This window comes from Anarhichas minor, unplaced genomic scaffold, assembly GCF_050575085.1.
Source record: "Anarhichas minor isolate MPS153535 unplaced genomic scaffold, ASM5057508v1 ptg000027l, whole genome shotgun sequence".
Taxonomy (NCBI): domain Eukaryota; kingdom Metazoa; phylum Chordata; class Actinopteri; order Perciformes; family Anarhichadidae; genus Anarhichas; species Anarhichas minor.
This window is the reverse complement of record NW_027466473.1, coordinates 13113706-13135521: the sequence shown is the minus strand read 5'-3', so window position 1 is coordinate 13135521 and position 21816 is coordinate 13113706. Positions and strand designations below refer to the sequence as shown.

The 21816-nt window shown below is 42.5% G+C and overlaps 3 protein-coding genes across 6 annotated transcripts; 2 read left to right on the top strand and 1 right to left on the bottom strand.

The window, feature by feature from the left end:
* Positions 1-1780: 1780 nt before the first annotated feature.
* Positions 1781-13655, top strand: supt20 (SPT20 homolog, SAGA complex component). Of its 4 annotated transcripts, none has more exons than XM_076101627.1 (24): positions 1781-1898; positions 2383-2478; positions 2625-2660; positions 2818-2943; positions 3504-3630; positions 3740-3843; positions 4076-4192; positions 4335-4388; positions 4545-4684; positions 4848-4998; positions 5378-5434; positions 5576-5653; positions 6255-6424; positions 6520-6552; positions 6668-6779; positions 7032-7137; positions 7679-7834; positions 8324-8639; positions 8727-8839; positions 9199-9254; positions 9480-9590; positions 10289-10379; positions 11210-11298; positions 12623-13655. In XM_076101627.1, exons 2-24 carry the CDS (start codon positions 2476-2478, stop codon positions 12773-12775), a joined length of 2499 nt encoding a protein of 832 aa, XP_075957742.1. In that variant the 5' UTR covers positions 1781-1898; positions 2383-2475; the 3' UTR covers positions 12776-13655. The 4 variants fall into 4 exon arrangements, with proteins under 4 accessions (XP_075957742.1, XP_075957743.1, XP_075957740.1 ...); XM_076101628.1 differs by having other exon boundaries at positions 8724-8839; positions 9516-9590; XM_076101625.1 differs by having other exon boundaries at positions 8724-8839.
* Positions 13580-16236, bottom strand: exosc8 (exosome component 8). Its single transcript, XM_076101630.1, has 11 exons — positions 16186-16236; positions 15702-15738; positions 15523-15586; positions 15358-15431; positions 15213-15258; positions 15009-15114; positions 14854-14899; positions 14664-14760; positions 14454-14574; positions 14259-14365; positions 13580-13812 (listed from the first exon to the last, which is right to left on the bottom strand). Exons 1-11 carry the CDS (start codon positions 16200-16202, stop codon positions 13694-13696), a joined length of 834 nt encoding a protein of 277 aa, XP_075957745.1. The 5' UTR covers positions 16203-16236; the 3' UTR covers positions 13580-13693.
* Positions 16237-16551: 315 nt separating this feature from the next.
* On the top strand, positions 16552-20762 carry alg5 (ALG5 dolichyl-phosphate beta-glucosyltransferase). The gene is made up of 10 exons (XM_076102363.1): positions 16552-16770; positions 17446-17614; positions 17978-18024; positions 18265-18333; positions 18454-18546; positions 18649-18762; positions 18850-18909; positions 18997-19148; positions 19713-19798; positions 20174-20762. The coding sequence occupies exons 1-10, from the start codon at positions 16708-16710 to the stop codon at positions 20287-20289; spliced, it is 969 nt and encodes a 322-aa protein (XP_075958478.1). The 5' UTR covers positions 16552-16707; the 3' UTR covers positions 20290-20762.
* The last annotated feature ends 1054 nt before the right edge of the window (positions 20763-21816 follow it).

The window sequence follows — 21816 nt, the reverse complement described above, 5'->3', positions numbered from 1 at the left end:
GCAGGTGAGGACTGATCTTACAGTAACCGAGCCCCACCCAGAACCTTTCTGCCCTCATAAAGGAACTCCTTATACCTTTGAGATGTTGATGTTGAAAGAACTCTTTTCAAGACAGCCAGAAAGAAAAAAACAAAAGATGACACTGATGCTTAAACTAATAATGGCTACAACCTTTTTATGTAACTTTTCTGTGTAATTAAATAGCAAACGTACAACAGATAACAGTGGTGAAAAGTGTAAACTGACTTTTCTGTCATCTAAACCTGTAAACCTGATTCATTCAAATCCTTTCTGGATATTTTCTACACACATTTACCGAAGAACTTAGAGACAATGCCCTCAAAAACATCTGCAAATATCTGTTTTACACATTGCAGGCATAACTTACTCTAAAATTAAAAGAGGAAATGTAAAATGATGTTAAATCTACTGAATCCAGTTGTCCTTTATGTTGCTGCTGACTGCTCCGCTGTTTCATTCAGCCTAATGAATCTGCTATCCTGCTCTTCCCCCTACTGTACAATTATGGGATTTCAACCTGAAGCCTACATTGTATGCTGTGGGCTGAAGTTATAAGTCAATAGTTTTAAATAATAGTTTGTATCTTTATTTATATGTGTCTAAACTTCAAACTACAACAAGAATAATTTCTTTTTGACCTTGTGCATGAAACTCAAATGGACACATCGGCCACTTTTTGATCAACAAAACTATTCTTAGCTTACTGTACAAAAAGTAACACATTGTAAGAATAGCCATCGCTGCTCCCTCCTCTGTTACATACTTCAATAATATCCATACTGCTGCCTTGATTACGTTAATTCAAGGTCAGCAGTCCAATTAGCCTCTATTATATGTGCATCGATCTTTCTTTATATTCTAACAGCCAGGCCATAATCTCAATTAATTACCTTTGGAGTCTGTTTCTGTCGAATATGCTTCAAAACAGACCCAAGGGGAAACAACATGAAAGCTGCTTGCTTTCAAAAACTGAAAGTATTGATTAAAGCCTCTGATGTTCGCGCAGCATTGAAGGCAATCGAGCAAAAGAGTGGTTGTAACAAAATGTGCATTGCATTTTAAAGACGTTCAAATAGCTGGGTATTCATGTGCATTGATCTTCCTCAGGCAAGCTCCCTGATGTTCTGACTCCAGGTTGCTTTTATTGTAGGCATATGTTAAGGTCAAGCATGACCAGAATACTCTGCTATAGCCCTGGGCAATAAATACACTGCTGGGCCCCAAGTAACCCCACTCTCTCCCCCTGCGCTCTCCAATTAATACAGATGTTCTATGCAGGAGTAGCCTGCTACCTGTCCCCAGATAAATAGATTATTTTAGGATTATGCAACATACAAGCACAAAGTGCAGTTCAGTGATAAATATCCTGGAACTCTTTTAAAAAGCCTACAGAACCTCAAGCAGGACTCAATCTTCTCATGTTAGCTGATTTTGTGCCTTAGTAGTGCACATTCCCGACAAACGTATGACATTACCATAAATCGTTCGACACAGTGTAAATTTTAAGCTTTTTGTTTTGTTTTTTAATAAAGGCTCACTGCTTCAATTCAGAAGTAGTTACAAACAGTTGCTTTGCAGAATACCAGAGCATGTGGAAATACTCTCTAATAAAGAGGCCAGCACGTATCTCACAGAGATGGTGAGCAGAAAGTTGTCTCCATTTATAAGCTATGTAAAACAAAACAAAAAAGCAGTTGTAAATTAGGCGCTAAGTGTGTCTCCGCCCACCGCTGGACAAACCGGAAGTTTAGCTGTTGTTGTCACACTGGAAGAAAATGGCTGCTGCTCCGACTTTTTTTCAATGAAGACACTGATATTTCAACTTAATTTGGTTTTCTTGCATTGGAGCTACAGTCGACCGCTATGCAATCGAGAAGGCAAGTCCATCCTGTTCGTTGAGGTTGACGTCGCTTGGTCGGTTTGTGTCTCAGACGACGTAACATCATTAGCGTAGCTGGTAACTTACAGCTTGCACACCAGGAACGAGCTAGCATGCTAACGTTAGCCGCGTTAGCCCCAACGGTCAGGCATCAACGAGCTTGTTGCTACTCAGCCACTATGTTGACTGAGCTCACAGTCATCGCACATCCACAACCTGAGCCACACAGTTGTGTCGACTCGGAGACATGTTGTGCATGTAGTCACTCTGCTGGAGCATTTAAAGTACACGCAAAGCATGAAACAACTGAGATTAAACAGTTTCGCCTGTCAGTCATCTTTGGCATTTGATCGAGTGCCATCCAGGCTATTTGGCTCTGCACTGTCCTGTCACCACACCGAGAGCGTCTGTGTTGATCCATCTTGTTTTCTGCGTTCGTGTGACCGTGCTGCGTGCATTAAGCCGTCTGTGTTGTTGTGCAGGGTGTGAATGGTCACTTTAGGAAGGTGACAGTGTGGGGCAGAAAGGACAGCATCGTCTACCCTCACTCGCATTGGAGCTGGCGGTGGACCACAATGGTAAGTTTCATCTCTTCCTATATGTCGTATATGCAGTGGACATCCACAGTGGTGTTTCGTAGGGTACCAGGGCTTGTTCTCCTCTCTACCAATGAGGGAGTTTCCATTGTGACTTATCTGTTCCTCTTTGCTCTTATTCCCCAAAGCAACAAGTTTTGGAATATGCATTGGATCGAGCCGAGGTGAAGAAAAAAGTTCTTTCAGTCTTGTGTGTTTGTATGAAGAGAAATGAATAGCATGTACTCCCATGTATCCCTGTGCACGCATTTACATGCACTATGTTAGTTAAGCACCATCTGTCTCATCGTCCACTAATACGGTGTGTTCTCTGTTATTCAGTACATTGTTGAAAGTGCTCGACAGCGACCAGCCAAAAGAAGAATTTCATCCGGCGGGAGGAAGAGTTTGTATCAGAAGCTCTATGAGCTGTACATAGAGGAATGTGAGAAAGAGCCGGAGTTAAAGGTTTGTGTTGTGCAACTTGACTCTCTGTTATGACTAGGTAGTTATGGGCATGCATTAAAACCTTGTTCATGCCAGTCTGTTGGGAAACATGGGGTTTTCAGGACATTAAACTATTGATAATGCTTTTTAAACATGCAAGCATGTTCCAAGTACATCAACCTGCAAGAATAGTCTTGTTTTTTTAACTAATAGGCTCAGAACAGAGTGTCAAAGTTAGCTCCTGTGTTGTTTATGCTTAACAACTGCAAGAGGGAACTAAATGGCTGTTAAGTAGTAATGCTGTCAGATCTATTGGTGTTTGATTAGTAATTGTAAATGCTGTACATCAACATCAAGAATATGAAGTCAACATTTGTCATGTCTTATAAGTAATCATTATTGCCGTTTAATGATTTACTGAAAAACACAACAATTTGCAGTCCTTGTGAGTTACGTTTTAACGGCATCATGTGGATGAAATGCAATAACACAGATGAGCCGTGGTTATAACATCTTGAGATTTGTATTGCTATTATGGAGGATTTCTCTCTTATGTGTGTTTTTTTTTGTTTTTCCTGAAGAATTTGAGGAGAAATGTGAATTTACTGGAGAAGCTGGTGTCTCAGGAGTCCGTATCATGTCTGGTGGTCAACCTGTACCCTGGGAATGAAGGCTATTCTTTAATGCTCAGGGGCAAAAATGGATCTGGTAAGAGAAGACAACGAAGCAAGTAGCTACGTCCATCCAGTTGTGTTTTTCTGATCCGTGTTCCACAATCGTCTCATCTGTAACAGTCGTGTTTTGTGTTGCTTTCTAGATTCTGAAACCATCCGTCTGCCATATGAAGAGGGAGAACTCCTGGAGTACCTAGATGCGGAGGAGTTGCCTCCTATTCTGGTGGATCTGTTGGAGAAATCGCAGGTGTGTATGTGTTTATGCACATATACAAATGTACATTATGCACAAATCATTTGACCATTGAATGTGAGGTAGTAATGCAGGTATTGTGACGCATACTCAAAAGCTTCAGACAGGTTTTATATGTATGTCTTGATGTATAACGAGATGTTAAAATAGTTTCTAATTGCTTTTTTTTCTCAGTTATTTTGCAATTATCTGTTGATTGACGTCCGCCATGTGCAATTTGTCTCAGGTGAACATCTTCCATTGTGGCTGTGTAATAGTAGAGGTGAGAGACTACAGGCAGTCTGGTAGTACCAAGATGCCCACCTATCAGAGCAGACACATCCTGCTGCGGCCAACCATGCAGGTAAACCAGTAGAATACATGGTAATCCTCTCACAAAGTGTAAAACAAATACTAATACTGTTTGATTATGACCTGGAATGAGGGAAAAAGAAACTTACCTTTAACGTAGAAAGCTGAGTTTTATCTGTATTTTTGCCCTGCAGACTCTGACCTGTGATGTCCATGCCATGACCAGTGACCACCACAAGTGGACGCAGGTAAAGTGTCTCTATCTCAATGAGAAACAGAAGGTTTCTTGATTTGCCCTTTGCCTTGGCTAATAAACATGTACTTCACCAGCATAGCAATAAGCATCAGCACATTGCACAGGTGTTTTCTGTAGCCTCTGTTTGTTTTTTGTTTTTTTGCTTTAGGATGACAAATTACAGCTGGAGAGTCAGTTGATTTTGGCCACAGCTGAACCTCTGTGCCTGGACCCCTCCATTTCTGTCACCTGCACAGCCAACCGCCTGCTCTACAACAAACAGAAAATGAACACTCGCTCCATGAAACGGTACTGAACACGCTCACTTTGAGTCCAGTCACGCACGCGAAGGAAATGCTCATTTGTGTTTCTTTTCTTTCTGAAATGGAAGACATGGAAATGAAAAGAACAAGTCGGCGAATGAAGCGAAAGCCTTGATCATTTTAACACGTGTACCTCATTTGTATCGTAGGTGTTTCAAGAGGCACTCTCGAGCTGCCCTGAACAGGCAGCAGGAGCTTTCCCATCTGCCACCACAGCTACGACTCTACGACTACCTGCAGCGGAGGAAGGAGAGGAAACCTGCTCCTGCCGCCGACCTTAAGATCTCAAAGATCGGAAACGTAAGTAGTCGACATGCCCACGATTTAACGATGTGTGTAGTGTACATACTTAGAGATGAAGGTGACTGAGGCTGTTTACTATTTGGTTGATTTTCTCTCACATGATTGTTACCTAATCATCCACCCGCCAGTCTATCTATTACAACACAGATCACATTGAAATAAAACTTGAGGAAATGTGTTCAGTCATGTTAAAACATAGTCTTATGTCATAGTGATCATCATCAGTTCTGCCGCTTTTCTCTTCAGGCCTATTGTTTACTACCGTTGAGAAAAAGTCTGTTAGCCTACTCCAGCATAGGTCAACGCATGCTGTCATAGTGCTCATACCTCTCTTTCTCTGCGACGGTCGGTGCTTCTCGGCGGTCATCACTTGCAGTGTGTTGACATGTGGAAGCAGAGCAACTGCCAACTAACTGTACCGAAGGAAATTGATGTAAGTAGCCCAGTGGTCCTCTATAACACGGTCACTTAAACACTTGAGCCAACACCACTTAAAACCCACTCAACTCATAGCCTGGCAGCGATAATGTCGGGCATAACGAACCAGATGGAATTGGTTGGTGTGTTGCTTTAGGTGGAAAAGTATGCTGTGGTGGAGAGATCTCTGCAGTTGGAGGACTCTCAGCCCACTACTGTGATCTGGCCTGCTGAGGTAAGTGTGACAGCAGCATTAACACTCCGAGGGTACAGAACAATGCTGGCTGTTTGCTGTTATTAATAAGAAGAGAGTAGCTGTGTGTAATGCTTTATAGGGGAAAAATGTCCCCCCCAGCATTAGTTCTCAAATGGGTGTTTGTTTAGTGTCAACAATGAGAAAAGTGTGAACGCAGAAAAGATAGCTCCCATGTGAATGGTCAACCTTAAACAGGTTCATTTTTGATGAACCATGAAACAACCACAAAATTGCATAAACATTCTTCATCCCTTATGTAGGTCAGTGAGTCCACGGGTAATATTTTCTGGGTGCTGGGCCCTAAGACAGTTGGTGCTAGGCCAGCTGCTAAAGTGAGCATTACTGTTTGTGACTACCTGTTGAACACGTTTCCCCGTGCGTTATCCCCTGCGTCTCTTCTCTCTCCTTCCTCTTCAAACATTGTCATTAGAGAAAGTCAAGAAAGTTCACGGAAACCAAGTCGGCACTACTTTTTACATCTTTGATGTGCTCAGTTTTCTAACAGCACTTTTCAGTAACATTTCTATGAGTCGTGCAAATCTGTTTCATTCAGTTGTCCGTGTCCACTTTCTTGACACAGGAAGTTGTAGATGACTACACATTTGAGTGTGAAGTTGGGGGCCAACCCCAGATGACCAAGGTGTCTATCTTCCAGTCGATGGGAGACCCGCTGGTGTATGGGAAGATCTACTGTGCTAAAGAACCAAAAGCCGAAGAGGACAGCTCAGATCTAAAGCTCATACATTCCCCGTAAGGACGCTCTGTGATACAAACTCAGTATACGAGACTGAATTTGAAAAGCCAGCCTGAATTCACTAGTCCTCGTCTTTTTGTCTCATTCACAGCTTCCTCATAGGCTCCAAGATAGATGCAGATCGGTGAGTCATCGTGTTTTGCTTTTGTTGAGAAGCTAATCCTGTCAAACGATCTGCTTTTTAGGGATATGCTGTTGGGAGAGCGTGCTATAAATGATGTGTTATGTCTGTTTCATAGGTTTCTGACTCAGTACAAAGGAGTGTATGAGAGCGATGTGAAGTGTGAGGTCAAGATGTCCCATAACTCAGGCAGCGTGGGACAGGGGCCTCTCTCCCCGAGCAAAGATGAGGTAAGTTCTGCCTTGCTTTGATGTAGGAACAGTTTGAGGTTGCTCCAAATTTTCGAAATTTCCTTTTGAATAGAGTTTGAAAATACTTGACACCTCAACGGATTCAGCGTACAGGGGTGCTTCATCTTACTTTATCTGATTTTGTTTTGCCGAAAGAAGAAAGGATTCAAATCCTTCAATAAATGAACTTTTGCAAAGTTGCATTTTGAAGTATATTTAATGAACACAAACTGGTTTACATGTCATCTGCAGGGTGATGGTGTTTCTCCACTAGTCCAGCTGTCTGTTTTAGGAAAAGGAGTGAAGCACCGCCCCCCTCCCATCAAACTGCCTTCTGGATCAGGCAACAGCTCCTCAGGTACACCTGCTATGTTTGACAAAGATGAATGGGCGAACATGTGGTGGCCCTGCATAATCCCTGAGAGCAGGCTGGTAGAACACAGATACACGAAGAAGGGGAAAAAGGGGAAATAGCCCCATTTGTGTGAAGCAATTTGAATGAACCACGTTCACTCCCTTTCTCGTGGGGTTAGCTGGAAGGGATTCTGGAGATTGTAGAAAATCAGAACCCAAAGTAAACAAGACGGATTGGGGGGAAAAAGGGTGCAACCAAACCGTAAATGTCAAAACAAAATCTCTGGACTGCATCAAACATCATAGTCTGATTACCTTTATCCAAGGTCTGGTGTGGAACACAAATGCCCCAAAAACAACTGAGACAAGACTATAAAGTTATTGAAGTTAAACAGTCATATGGTTATATAGTGATATTCAACGTGACAGGCTCGCTTTAGGTTTGCCTTCTAACCGGGATGGATCCAGATCGATTCAGATCGCTTGTGATATTGAAAAGGGAACCGTACATATTTCAACTCTTTTTTTTTTTTTTTTTTTCTCAGGTAATCTATACAGTTCACAAACCACCAGTGGTCTACTCAAGTGTCCTACGCCCCCTCTAGCCAAAAGCCAGTTTCTGAATAGGAAGCACTCCATGGAGCTGAGCCAGGTGGGCCTGCTGTCACCCGCCTCCCTCTCCCCCATGGGCTCCACTCAGAGTAAGTACAGCTGAGTCCAACTAACTGTTGTGCGAACACATTGTACCGGATTGTCTTGCGTGAGCTCTTGTCCAGCCTCCAAGTCTGGACATTGTTTTGGCAAATTATGAAAAATTACCTTGACAAGGTTCCAGGTCTTGAGAAATATGGAAGAGCACGGAACGTATAAAACCACAGGGACGTATCTGATACCTGACAAGTACACAGAATACTGCATCAGTACGAGCACAACAGCATTATGTATTCTGACAAAAAAAATGCTGTTTAGCAAATTGCCAGATAAAGAGGTGAAGTTTTGACATGAAAGAGACTCTTCAGCTGTTATTTCATGTAGCTATTGTTGTAAGTTTGCAGAAAAATGTATCATCTAATCAAGCACTGAATTGTTAACCTACACCTCACAAAATATATTAGTTATCACCGGCTGAAAGTACCCCTCTCTTTCTTCTGCATAATTTTGTCTGTTGACCCACTGTCCCTCCTTTTTAGGATCGGGGACCCCCAAGCCATCCACCCCCACACCCACCAACACGCCATGCTCGACGCCGCACCCCGCCGACTCCCTCTCCGCTCCTCTCTCGTTGACCCCGACCCCGTCAGACCCTCCCATGCTTCAGAGCCAGTCGCAGCCCGCCCCCCTCCTCACGCCCTTCGCCCAGCAGCAACTAGCTCTAAGCCAGCCGCTGCCCATCATGACCATTCCCCTGCCCACCATGGGTACGTCCATCACCACGGGTACCACCTCGTCGCAGGTCATGGCCAACCCGGCGGGGCTCAATTTCATCAACGTGGTCGGCTCCGTTTGGTAGGGATTAAATAGTCTCTGGTGCCTCTCTGTCCCTTGCTAGTCACTGTCACTCTTCATGACCATCCTGTACTGTTTGTGTAGCAGTCCTCAGACCTTGATGAGTGGCTCCAACCCCATGCTGGGTCCAGGCCTTAACTTGAGTGGAATCCTTCCACCCGGAGGACTGATGCCCACCATGCAGTCCGCAGCACAGGCTGGTAAGAGATTTCAGTACTTATTGGAGCCTTGATTCTTAAAGGCCTGTATAACATACAGCGTATCAGAAAGCGTCACAGGCCCTCAACAATTTTCGGACCCAGTCCAACTTCTCATCCAAATAATCTTATTATATAACGGGGAAAATTGGAAGTAGTAGTTCAAAGAGAGATCCACCGTCGTTGACTGGCTCGAGGAAGCTGTAATAGTGAGAGGTTTACAATGTGCTGTAGAATATTAATGTATGTTCAAGTCCAGTAAAAGAGGCCCAGTAGGTCGAGTGAAAAAGTCCAGAGATAAGTTGATACGGTAAGGAAACTTGTGTTTAGTCTGCTGAATGTAACTCTGCTTTGTGTTCCAGGGAGTCATTTTGGCCTGAACAACAGTGCTGGGTTGAGACCACTGAACCTGCTGCAGGTATGATTGTGTTCCAGTCAGTCTGTAGCGCTGCTAGTAGCATGCACTGGGTATTTGCACCTCTGTTATCACACCTGGAATAGTGAGGAGCTGTGTGTGTGTGTGTGTGTGTGTGTGTGTGTGTGTGTGTGTGTGTGTGTGTGTGTGTGTGTGTGTGTGTGTGTGTGTGTGTGTGTGTGTGTGTGTGTGTGTGTGTGTGTGTGTGTGTGTGTTATACATCTCCAGATCCCCACTGGTCCTCTCATCTTTAACTCTCTGCAGCAGCAGCAGTTGTCTCAGTTCTCACCACAGCAGAGTCAGTCGGCCACCTCCAGCCCTCAACAGCAGGGGGAGACGGTGAGACACACAATTACATTTGCATACACTCACACACACACACTCACATAGTCAATTGTGTTAATTAGAAAATTAAACATCAGAGTTTAACAATGTTTATGTTGAACCAAAGTCAGTCAAAAATCATTAGAGACTTCACAAGACTAGGCCATATGGCCAGAAGTCTAACAGTAAGCTACTCCTAAAAGAAGGCAGAGGAAGGATGTATGGTCCAAGAGGACAAAGATGTGTATTGAAAAATAATATAATTAACTTGAGAACAAGAGTTTAAGCTGAAGCCAAGACTTAGTCACAATGGAAGATCTGTCGAGACGCTCTTCATCGTACTAGAGCAAGGTTGAACAAATCTGCGAGGAATAATGGGAGAAACGCCCAGAATCCACCAGTGCCAAGGTGACGCTGACATATTCAAGAGAATGCTGTAGCAGACGCTGCCAAAACACCTCATAACCACCTCATAACTGGGACTTCAGACGAGAACGAGAAAAATCATCTTTTAAAATAGTTATAAACCAAAGCTTGTGCTGTTGAAGGAAAAAGGGTTTAAATCTTTGAACTTCTCAAAAACAGCAAAAAGGTTGTTTTATTTATTTATTAACTTTCTTTTAAGTATTTCAATAGAAAATACAGTTGACTAGTTGAACATTGTGGTGACGCACTCTACACATTACCCTTTTTGCCTTTGCCTGCTTTTGCAGGGGGACCAGGGGTCAGATCAAAGTTTAGGAAACCAGCAAACAGCGGTCATCAACCTGGGAGTCGGAGGCTTCATGTCTTCACAGGCAGCAGGTACGACCCACACACACACACACACACACAGAGACACCCAAATACACACACACACACACACACACACACACACAGAGACACCCAAATACACACACACACACACACACAGAGACACCCAAATACACATTCACAGCACACAAAGTCCTCTAAAACATTTCTCTCTGTTCAGTCCGTTAACCTGTTTCAAAAAGAATTGACATCATGCCACTAACTAGTACTAATAAGATAAGATGTTCTAATGTATTCATGATTGTCATTGCTGTATATTAGAACTCATAGTCTGTAACTGAACATGATCATTGTACTGAAGTTAGCCATTGTTCCTGTCAATGGAGCATGTAACAACTGACAGGAGGGACTCAACTTCCCCTTCTTCTCTGCTACGTTCTCTCTTCTTTTTTTTCTTTTTTTTTTTTACTTCTGTTGTTTTTTACCCCCACCCTTACTTCTTTCCCTACTGCACTGCCTTCCTCTCCTTTTCAACTTGCCCTCCTCACTCACGTCTGTCCGTCTCACCCCATTCCTGCTATTTGCCCTTAATCTACTTAATAATGTCCATGCACACGGTCCTTTACCTGTGCTGTTGGCTTCCCTGTTTCCTCTGTTTGTCTTCTCTTTCTTTCATCTCATCTCTCTCCTTATTCTGTGGTTATGCATCACTGAAACTGCGACCCCCCCCCCCCCCTTTCTCCCCCTCACATTCATCCCCCTTCTGGCTATATGTCTGTTTTTCTCACTCCATACTTTACTCCATTCCTTCTCCTGCTTCTCTCCCTCTTGCCACCACATCCTTCCTTCTGGGGTTCCCTCTCTCCCTCCTCCCCCCTTAGTGCTGTCCCAGTTGGGCTGTGGGCTGGACGGGTCTGGGCCCCCGCTGCCTTCTCCAAGGCTTCAGCAGCAGCACCAGCCACAGATCCAAGTAATACAGCAACTTTAACATCTATATACACACACATACATACAATGTAAGATTATTACAGATGACAGAATAGGACTAGTTTCATCAGACAACTCTCCGTGCCTTCATTTAGCAGGCAGGTATATGTTGTGCTACATTATAAACGGTCAGGGAATTAGGCCAATTTCTAAAAAAGACAAACATTTCTTAATATTTCTTCATACATAAGCATCATTATTCAGACCTGAGTAAAATTAGATTTTAAAAAGAACTTCACAATCAACTGTGTCCTGTATGTCACAGAATAAAATACAAGTATGGCTCCTTGGAAGCTGAATTTTATGGAAAACATTTGGTATAACCAAACACGACAGATTAACGGAAACATATTTATTCTAAATATTTACTATTTTCTTCAAATTTGTTTTATATACAATAACAAATCTTATTCAAAAACTGAGAATATATTCTCAGTTTTACTTTAAATGACAATTTACAGGTGAAGCGACATTATCCCCAGGTTTGATTTTCATCCAGACTTTTCTGTTCTCCATTCACTCCATCTTGTGTTGTCTGTTTGGTTGGTGTGTTGTTTGACAAAGATCACAGCAGTCCCAGTACTCCCAGCAAACCCACACACCACAGCTTGTGGCACTTCCAATGGCAGCAACTAACAGCGTGTCGAACTGGGAGGCATGTTGTCGCAAAGCTTTTAGCGACAGGATATGACATATTGTCACCGGGTACAGTGGGTACTGCTGAAATGCTGACTGCATCATGAAGGAATAGAGATGATAGACTGTGAGCATGATTGTTGAGGTGTTTAAAGATTATTGGTTTTTTTGCCCAGTTGAAGTTGCTGACTTACTCCGTGCAGAAAGCACGGTTGCTACCTGCATGTCTGTTTTCGCCAGGACCACAGGCAATCATTTGTGTCCCCTGAACATCACTGGTGCTGCTTGACTGTATCCCGCCTCACCCCCCTCTCCCCCCCAACACACCCAAACCTGTCCCAAATCTTTATCTCTTTCTTCTTCTCCCTCCCCTCCGCAACCCATTAACCACTCTTCTGTGTTTCTCCGCACACTCTTGTATGTCGTAGCAGGCTTTAGTTCAGCTTCACTAACCCATGGCACTGATGGATAGTTATAGTTCTATGACACAAAGCATCCAGCTGATCAGCTAAGACATCATTTGAGGGAGTCTGCCAGTGAATGGGTTTTTTTTTTTTTTTTTTATACCTAAGATTCACTGATGGAAACATGCATTATGCTGCTTGCAGTAACATACTGAAATCTCCCCTGATGTTTTTTGTTTTTCCATCTTTTTTTCTGCACTTGCACAGTTGCAATTCTTGCAGCACCAAATGCAGCAGCAGCAGCAGCAAATGGCTATGGGAGCAGCAGCTCCTCAGGGGGGAGCACCACGGCAACATACCGCCAGCCAACCAAGAAGTAAGAGGAAGAGGAGCATGCCACAGCCCCTCCCGAAGTCATGACAGACTAAAATCACACTAAACAAACAAAAACCTTCCCCCAGCAACACCAGGACATGAATGATCCATACTGTGCTCTTTGTCTGCCTCACTGTGGAGACTGCAGACAAAAAAAAAAAAGACTTTTTTTGTCCTTTTCTGTGTGTCTTTTTCTAGCTGACAAATTTGTATGTAAAGGTTGTCAGAGGTTTTGGAGAACCAAAACTGTGTCCACCATAGGGGAGGTGGTTTTAAGACCAGGGAGCCCTACACTTAAAGAACCTTTAGTGATATTTTTTTGAAATGAAACAGAATAAGATGGTTCTCGTAGGTGGCAGGCTCTCACAATAACACATCGCCCCTTCAGGAAGACCTTTCACCACGGGGGCTGAAAGGATTACGAATACACATTCTTAGAGGATTTCTCATGAGCGTGTCTTGACTCTCCTGCCTCTGCTTGGTCGACACCGGCAGACACTGCCCTTTAAGCGCGGATCCCAGTGAGCTTTTTTTTTTGACACCAAATCCTCCATATAACCATTACATGTGAAAATGCAAATCTAATCTTGGAGTAGTGCCTGGGGCAGCTCTCTACCTCTCAAGTCTGTTGGAAGTCTTTCTTCTGTTAGCCATCCAGGCACAGGGCTCAACCGAGGACTCAAGATGAACATGCAAGACGGTGTATCTGCTTTTGTACAGCACATTTTGAAAAAAAAAAGAAGGTATTTCCTTTTAATTAGTTCAGGAGCCATGAGCGTATTCTTATGAGACATCAATTGAGTGTGTATGTGAGACATTTCTGTACACTGAGAAATAATTTTTTAAGCAGTCTTTGTCAGCAGTTTTATTGTTATTAAAAAAAAAAAAAAAGAATATATATTGACAGTGGAAAATACAGCTTTTAGATATATAAAAAAAAAAAAAAAAAGCGTCTGAGGCTCTTTATTGTGCCGTCTTCACACTGTGTATCACTTTGTCGAGGAGTTTCTGGATCTCTCTCTGTCTCGCTGTTGCTCTGTTGATGCACTCCTGAAGCTTCTCTCCCGACAGGCACGTCCCACCTGAGCCAGAGGGAAAGATTGTGAGCAGAGATGTTTTCCTTCCATTCAACCTCATCGTACACTTTATATGATTCATTTTGGAGTCTTGTACTTGTTGAACGTAGTCTATAAAACTTTAAAATGTATTTCTACTTTTAAAGTAGAGAACATATAGGCAGCTTTACTTAGACTTTTTAACCTGTATTGGCTGCTATTTCTGACTCTAAAACTACGAAAGAAGTTTATAATAAATCAAAAGATGAACTGGGCTAATTGTAGAAAATGTAACATTTGTATTCTTAAACCAAAAACTGTGTGGGGCACATCAGCTTCTTCAGCTCTGCATTTTTAACAATGGGGAGTTCCTGCTGAGTTTTTTTCCTTTTATGAAGTCAATAAGAAATGTGATTCACACAGAGTAGACGCTCCACAGGAAGAGGCGAATCTTTACGGACTGTGTTTCTGACCTGGTTTATGTACAATGCAGAGTCGATCTTCATCATCTGTCACCACAGTGAGGTGAGCGGTCGACAGACTCTCCTCCTCAGCTGTGGGGTCTACGATCAGTATGGAGCTGCACAGAGAGCAGGTCAGGGTTACAAAAGTTATGAACACAGAATCGAGTTTTTAATCTGGCTAGACAAACAAATCCACTGACTTACTCATCAAAGACACAAAAAGAGGCGCCGACTGGATGTTTGTGAATATGCAGCCCACGTCTCTTTTCTAAATTCACCACTGGTGAACTCGTCTCTGTGCTGATGGTGACCTCTGGGAGTTGTGCTGTGGGGAGCAGGTAGACTGTTAATATATGAATATAATATATGAAAAGCAGCTTCCAAAACAGCTAATTTTTTGTATAGAGCACATACTGTTCTTCAGGGCAGCCAGCAGGGCAACGATGCAAGCATCCAACAAGTTCCCATCGTAGTCGAGACACATCAGGTCACAGTAGAGCACCCAGCAGAGCTACAAGCAGAGTCGGCAGAATCAGGACCAATGACCCAACTTTTCACAACAATCACAGTCCCAACGGCTCCAGTTTCACATGCATGGATTTACCTTCCCTCTTTCAATGCACAACTCCTCTGTTTGTATCACCCCAGAGCTGCAACACATGTGGGTTAATAAAAGCAGAAGCAGACATTTAGAGAGTTAGCAGACACGTGATGGTGCTGTGAAATGAAAACTACAATGTGTGTAAAAGTCTGTCACACCTTTGTATTACATCAGCGATGAACTGGCTGGCAGCCTGTGCCTGCTCTCCCGGTGGACCGGGCCGGAACTGAGAGGAACACAGCGGCGGCAGGTCCACGTTGGGCACTAAGAAGGATGGACAGTGTTGGTTTGTTTATTTACTTGGATCGCCTTTAGTGTACCTTGCCTTAAAGCAACAGTTAACACCATCGTGCTGTACTTACCTATGTAACCTTTACCTGGTGCCTCCACTGTTGGGTTCGTCAGCTCCTGCGGATGAAGAAACAAGAAATCAGAGAACATTTGGGTCACCTGGTCCAGATTCATTCAAATCAGGTTTTTAAACTGCTGTGTTCATGATCTTTTTACCGCTTTGATGCCACAGATGACTGTGGTGTTTCCGACCTTTACCAGGGCTGAGCCATCTGCTGTGGATATGGACCCTGAACAGAGCAGTCAGACAGAGAAAATCATCCTTATAATAATAATAATTCATAATGTATACTGTAGATAACAATCAACGCTGTGTCTCACCTATGTTTAGTGTTGTGGTTCTGAATTCTGACAGCTCCCGTCCATCAGGGCGACAGTTCTCTTTCTGAAAAGGGAGCATTTGAGTGTTAAATAACTGCTGACATTGACATTATTAATAAATCGTAACAAGTCACTCTGCAGAACAAGCTTGTGTCAACTACAGTGTTTCAATCACTGACCAGAAAGCTCCTGTGGTACTCCAGAGGCTCAGCAACTCTGGGAGTGCACAAGTGAACAGGGAAGGGAGGAAAGGGAGAGTAGATATTAGCTTACAGAGACAGAAACTGTTATGAATACATGTATCCGATGTGACAGATCCGCTGATATATGACAGATATCAGTTACAAACTCCTGTGATCAGATCAGTAATAGCAGGGCAGCGAGAAATGCCTCATTGCATAAGCTAGTTATTGTTTCTGTGGTGTGACGCTATTAGCTAACTATCGAGCAGTGAGACTTAACTGTACGTAGCTTACACTGTTACATTAGCTGCATTGCTCATCAGCAGAACAGAACACACGTCTTTAACACGTCTGAATGAAGTGTGCTCGTTTCCCTAAAATCAGCCAATGATCAGATCTGATAAGAATAATGTCATATCTAAAGATTTAACATATAAATAGTGTTACTTTCGGTGTAATCGCTAGAGTTTGTCAGCCTTACTTGAAACCAGCCGCCATGATGTTTTGATTAACCACGTGGGTGAGTACTACGGTAGCCGGCAGGAGGAAGCGCGCAGGCGATACAATTCGATTTTGATTTAAATAGATTTTCTTACTATCTTTATCATGTTAATTGTGCTTGATATCAGTCAAAAATAATGTATTTGATATTTGTTCTTAACTCACTGAAATATAAATTTTCTATAACCGCAACAATGAGAGACTACCTACATTTTTACCTACTAATAATCGAGTTATTTCAGTCGTTCCCCCTCCTGTCCACTAGGTGGCAGTGTGGCCGCTGCAGGCTACCGTAGCGCTGCTCGGTGCTCTCTTGCCTCAAACTGATGATGTGTATCGAGAAATTCCTGCTACTTCCGCGTCGCCGCTGTGTTCAGTTTTGATTGGAAGTGGAAAATAGAAGCACTCTTATAGAGTGATTCCACCTTTAAAAGCTTGTGTTTTTCTTGTATATCCAGGGAACGTAGGGTCTGTCAGTTGGTGCAGGCTAATTTATGGAAAAATGGATTTCCTCTGTGAAATAGTTCAAGCCTTGGTGGCATTGGCAGCTCTATGTTTTATTGTGGTAAGTAGTTATGATATATTCTCTGTGTGATTTTTCCATAATAAGTCCTGAAGCAATGTATTCATTCTCCTGTACCTTCCTCTAATTACGTTTGATTGTAAACACAACAGTTGTTAACATTAATCTCGAGGAAATCTTGACCTAAATGCTCCAAAGCAGCAACAAGATAACGTTAGTCCTCTAAAATGTGGAAAACAATAACTAACCCTGCAATAATAAAAAAAGGCAGTCGTTTGGTGCTACAACAACAAAATTCCCAAACACAGATTATATCAAACGAATGATACAGAAATTCAAAGCCCAGGAATTAAAAATATATTAAGGAAACAAACTGTAAATGGAATTAAAAATATATTAAGAAAACAAACTGTAAATAGAATATAACAAAAAGCAGGTGTAATGCATGAAACTGAAGCATGACACACAATAACAACACTAGAAGTTCATTAGACTGCTGTGTCTCTGCTACAATACAGACTTTAGTTTAAATTCTGACATTCAGATTTAGTTATCGAAGGTGTGACACACTATACAAATAGTACATGTTCTAAAGTATAGAATACATTTACACAGTTCCCGTCAATTATGTTAAAAATGTCTTTACACTTGTGTTTAAAAACTCTGAAAACTACCTGACAGCAAGAGTAACAAGAGTGCCATTTGCTCCCTTTTCAGGTGCTCATTGTAGCACACGTCACTGCCGAGATGGTGAACCTGACGCGCCACGAGAAGGAGAAATACTTCCTCACCGCGTCGGGAGAGAAGGAGCTTTTCCCCAGCCTGCATGATCCCCATTCCAGGGAGCTCTCGGTGGTGATCCCGGCCTACAACGAGGAACTTCGAAGTGAGAGTCTTTGTCTGTTGATGTCCCATCAGTTTTCTGCTTTACTTGAATGAAGTCCGAGCTGACTGTAAAAAAAAGACAGTTGGGAAATAGCTATGTAATTGCATCACAATGCATATTGACAGGATACATGAGGAATGTACATGATGGGGCACATTACAAGTCTTATATCTGGTTGCTGCTTCAGAATTCCTCTAGCTGAAAGCCAATGAGTGCACAGTTTACTCCACGTCGAATGATGCACCAGCAATTGACAAGCATTAAGTTAAATTGGTGCAGTAATCCCATTCTCTCAGGCTTTATGTCACTGCACACCTGCAGTAGAATATAGGCGCTAAAATGCGTGTGAATGTTTCATTACAGTGCCGGTGATGTTGGATGAAGCTACGGAGTACTTGGAAAACAGACAGGTAAGTGCTCAGCCTCATGTGGGCAACGATGAACTAAATCGTAATCATCACTTCTTTATTGTGAAGGATAAGTTTGGATCTGAAAATGTTTCAATTGATGATAAAATGAAAGGCAGATGCAGTTTTATCATCTCCTGAAAGAAGGCTCTGATGGCTGGATCCGTTATTCTCAAAGTGACCAGTAGGTGGCAGCATTCAACATGGAATGTTAACATCCCTCGTGTTATTTCCTTACTGCAGAAACAGCAGCCCTCTTTTACCTATGAGGTCATCGTGGTTGACGATGGCAGCAAAGACAAAACCACAGAGGTGATAATTTTAAAACTTTGTTACTTTGTTACTAAGAGTGTTTAGTGTTTTGCTGAGCCAGACGTTTCAAAGTGATACCAATAGAGATTTATTTTTTTTGCTGTTTTGCCGTCCTGCCAGGGTGCGTTGCGCTACAGTAGGAAGTACGGTGCGGATAAAGTGCGGATCCTGACACTGGTGAAGAACAGGGGGAAAGGAGGAGCTGTGCGGATGGTGAGCCTGTAGATACTCGGCTACAATACGTCTCAATGCAGCACAAAAGTATGGATTGTGTATTTGTGTTGATTCTACTGTGTCGTGTTGTTTCTCTTAAAGGGAACTCTGAGCTCCAGAGGGAAAGTCATTCTGATGGCAGATGCTGACGGAGCCACAAAGTTTTCTGACATTGAGAAAGTGGAGGCTGGACTTAATGCCCTCAACCCTAAACCGGTGTGTTGTGGTGCTGCTGTTCAGTTTGTTTGTTTTGTGAGGTGGTTAGTGTGTGGCCATCCTAAAAAGGTCTGTCTCTACATTTAGGAGAACATGGCAATTTCCTGTGGTTCCAGAGCTCACCTGGAGGATGACTCGGTAGCACAGGTAACTGTCTGTCTGTCATTTTTTGTAGTATTATAGACTGTGTCCGTCTAACCATTAAATAACCGCTGTTGTGTGTCTCTGATACAGCGGTCTATGTTTCGTACATTCCTCATGTATGGCTTTCACTTCCTGGTGTGGTTCCTTTGCGTGAGAGGGATCAAGGACACACAGTGCGGATTCAAGCTTTTCACACGTGAGGCTGCGCTCAAGACCTTCTCTTCTCTCCATGTGGAGCAATGGTAAGGACTCGCACTCCACCAGGCACGCTTAACGACTTAGTGTAGTGATGCGATCACGGCCGTCATGTGCATTCTGTGTTAAAAGAGTAAGCCTGTTGAGCTGCTCGTGCTGGATCTTTGAAAACAATAGGGTAAGTTGTCCCGCCCTAAGAGGTGCAACAAACTAACAGGAGAGTGAAGGAAGATGTCAATTAAGCCCTCACACACACACACACACACACACACACACAGCCCTGAGAAGAGGGGCCTTTCCCACTGCCCAGTTTGCACATCCTCGATTCCTCGCCTCGCTTGGTTATAACTCTGTATTTGATGATCTCTGTCAGATGAGCATCTATTAATATTAAAATCCCAACATGGCATCATGTGGCAAGAATGTACCGATAGATCTAGAGATGGATAGATAGATATAATCGTTATAATAATTTGACCATAGCAGCTGTTGGCACTTGCAAATATGTCATGATTATAGCTGTTTTTTTGTGATTAGAGAGGCTGCATATTGTTTGAACATGAATTTTAATCTGTTGTGCACTTTCATCTTTCTTTTTTTTTTTCTCACAGGGCTTTTGATGTGGAGCTCCTGTATATTGCCCAGTGTTTTAAAATCCCCATAGCAGAGGTGGCGGTCAACTGGACTGAAATAGAAGGTAGGATTTTCATGGAATATGTGGACATGAGTCCTCGCGCTGTGCTGTCCTATAAATATCTCTGTTGGATGCTTTTCTTTTTCTGTGATTGGCTGATTTTATGTATCTGCCAGTTATGTTTTGTTTGTATTCACATTTTGTTGATAATTGCATATTGTAGGCGGTTTTGTTCTCTTTTGTTCGTCATGTATCTGTGTTTTAGACTTGACTTTTACTTTGTAAGTGTTGCTTCCCTGTCAGTGCTTCACTCAATTACTACAACTACTACTTAGACTACTAAGTGATTAAGTCTTTACTGATGGACTTATTGGACTATCAGCAGTCAGCAGACCTGGCTTAGTATTTATTGAAATCCCTTTGCGTTTGCTCTGCCAGGGTCCAAGCTGGTCCCATTTTGGAGCTGGCTGCAGATGGGACGAGACCTGATTTTCATTCGCCTGCGCTACTTCACCAGAGCCTGGAAACTGCAGTCACCACGGAAGACTGACTAGCCAATCAGACAACGCCCTGGTGTCACAGAGACAGCCTATGATAGGGCCATCAAACCTTTGGATGAGGTGGGATGAACAACTGTGTCCGTCATTCACTGTAATCAAGAACAAAGTGCATCATCTTTTCCCTCTCCAGATGTCATCGGGTGTGAAGTGTTGACACAGTTGTGAGTTCTTCATGGGCCCTGCCTTTTTTTTTTTTGCTATTTGGATTTCGGCTTGTGATGGCCGTTGTTACATGCACATCTCTGTTTATTTTGTGGCCAATCGGCTGTAAGTGAGAGAGCCTTGTAGTGAAATGTGGAGGACCTGTGTGTCATGATTCGGATGAGTAGAATATTATATAATATTATATGAGTATATATTAGTTACTATATGAGATTTTCAAAAGGGAGAGGTTGTATTTTTAAAGGAAACATGACCGTGGATTGATGGGCTGTATGACTTGAACCAAAATAAAAATGTCAATGATTTATGATTTAATGATCGTTATTAACCTACAAACTACAGCTGCAACAATCAGTCGATTAATCGATTAGTCGGTCAGCAGAAATGTAACTATTTTGATAATTGATCAATCGTTAAAGTTATTTTTCTTGCAAACATTTGAGCATTCTATATTCTCACACTCAATTTGCTGCCATCTTTGGTCTTACATTGGGTGAAATTAAAATTATGTTTTTTTTTTACTGTTAATCGGATAAGAAAATGTATTTAATGTTGTCACCATAGTCAGTAATCCATGAAGCCCTACTACAGGCAGGGAAAAAAACAACAGACTTTACATATTACTTTTTGAAACGGAAATGATTTCTCACAGGAAGAAAAGAGAGAATTAATGTCAATATAAAAAAGCACAGATTTGGCTTCTCTGACTGACACTCTGTGGGAGGCTCTTTGAGATTCGGGGAGAACCAACGGTAAAAACATGATCACCTAGTGGGCCGCCTCTGATCTGGGAGCAGCTAGAAAACTTGAGAATCAATCATAAGGTGAGATGAAGCCAGTAGATGCACTTTAACTAGTGTACTGTGTGATCTACATGTCCCCATGTGTTCTAAGCCATAGCTGCAGACTTCTGGACCAGTAACAGCTGTGCTTGAAAATAAATCTGATATATTTTTCTAAATCTTTAAGCTTAAGGACTTATTTCCAGTGTTACTTGTTTGTTTAAAAATAGCAGTAATTTCTCATGGAGCTCATGAGTTGCTTCACTGTTTAACATTTAAAACTGTGGTATGTGGTATCCCGTCTCTTCTTTGCACAGTCACACACAAAGCCTCACACTGCTAATGTCATCTTTCTCTTAAGTGCTTGATGTCTAACTGCAAAATGTGTCAGATGCACCATCTTAGCGCTCACTGTTTCCCAAACTGGGGATCAGACATCCTTCGGAAGGAACTAGGCCCAGGAGCAGATCAGTTAAATATTATTTCGAGAAATCTGCAGGATCTGACCCAACTTGCTGTTTATAGAATTGGTATAAAATTAGATTTAACAACTAAAATCATCAGATGAAGTTGGCTA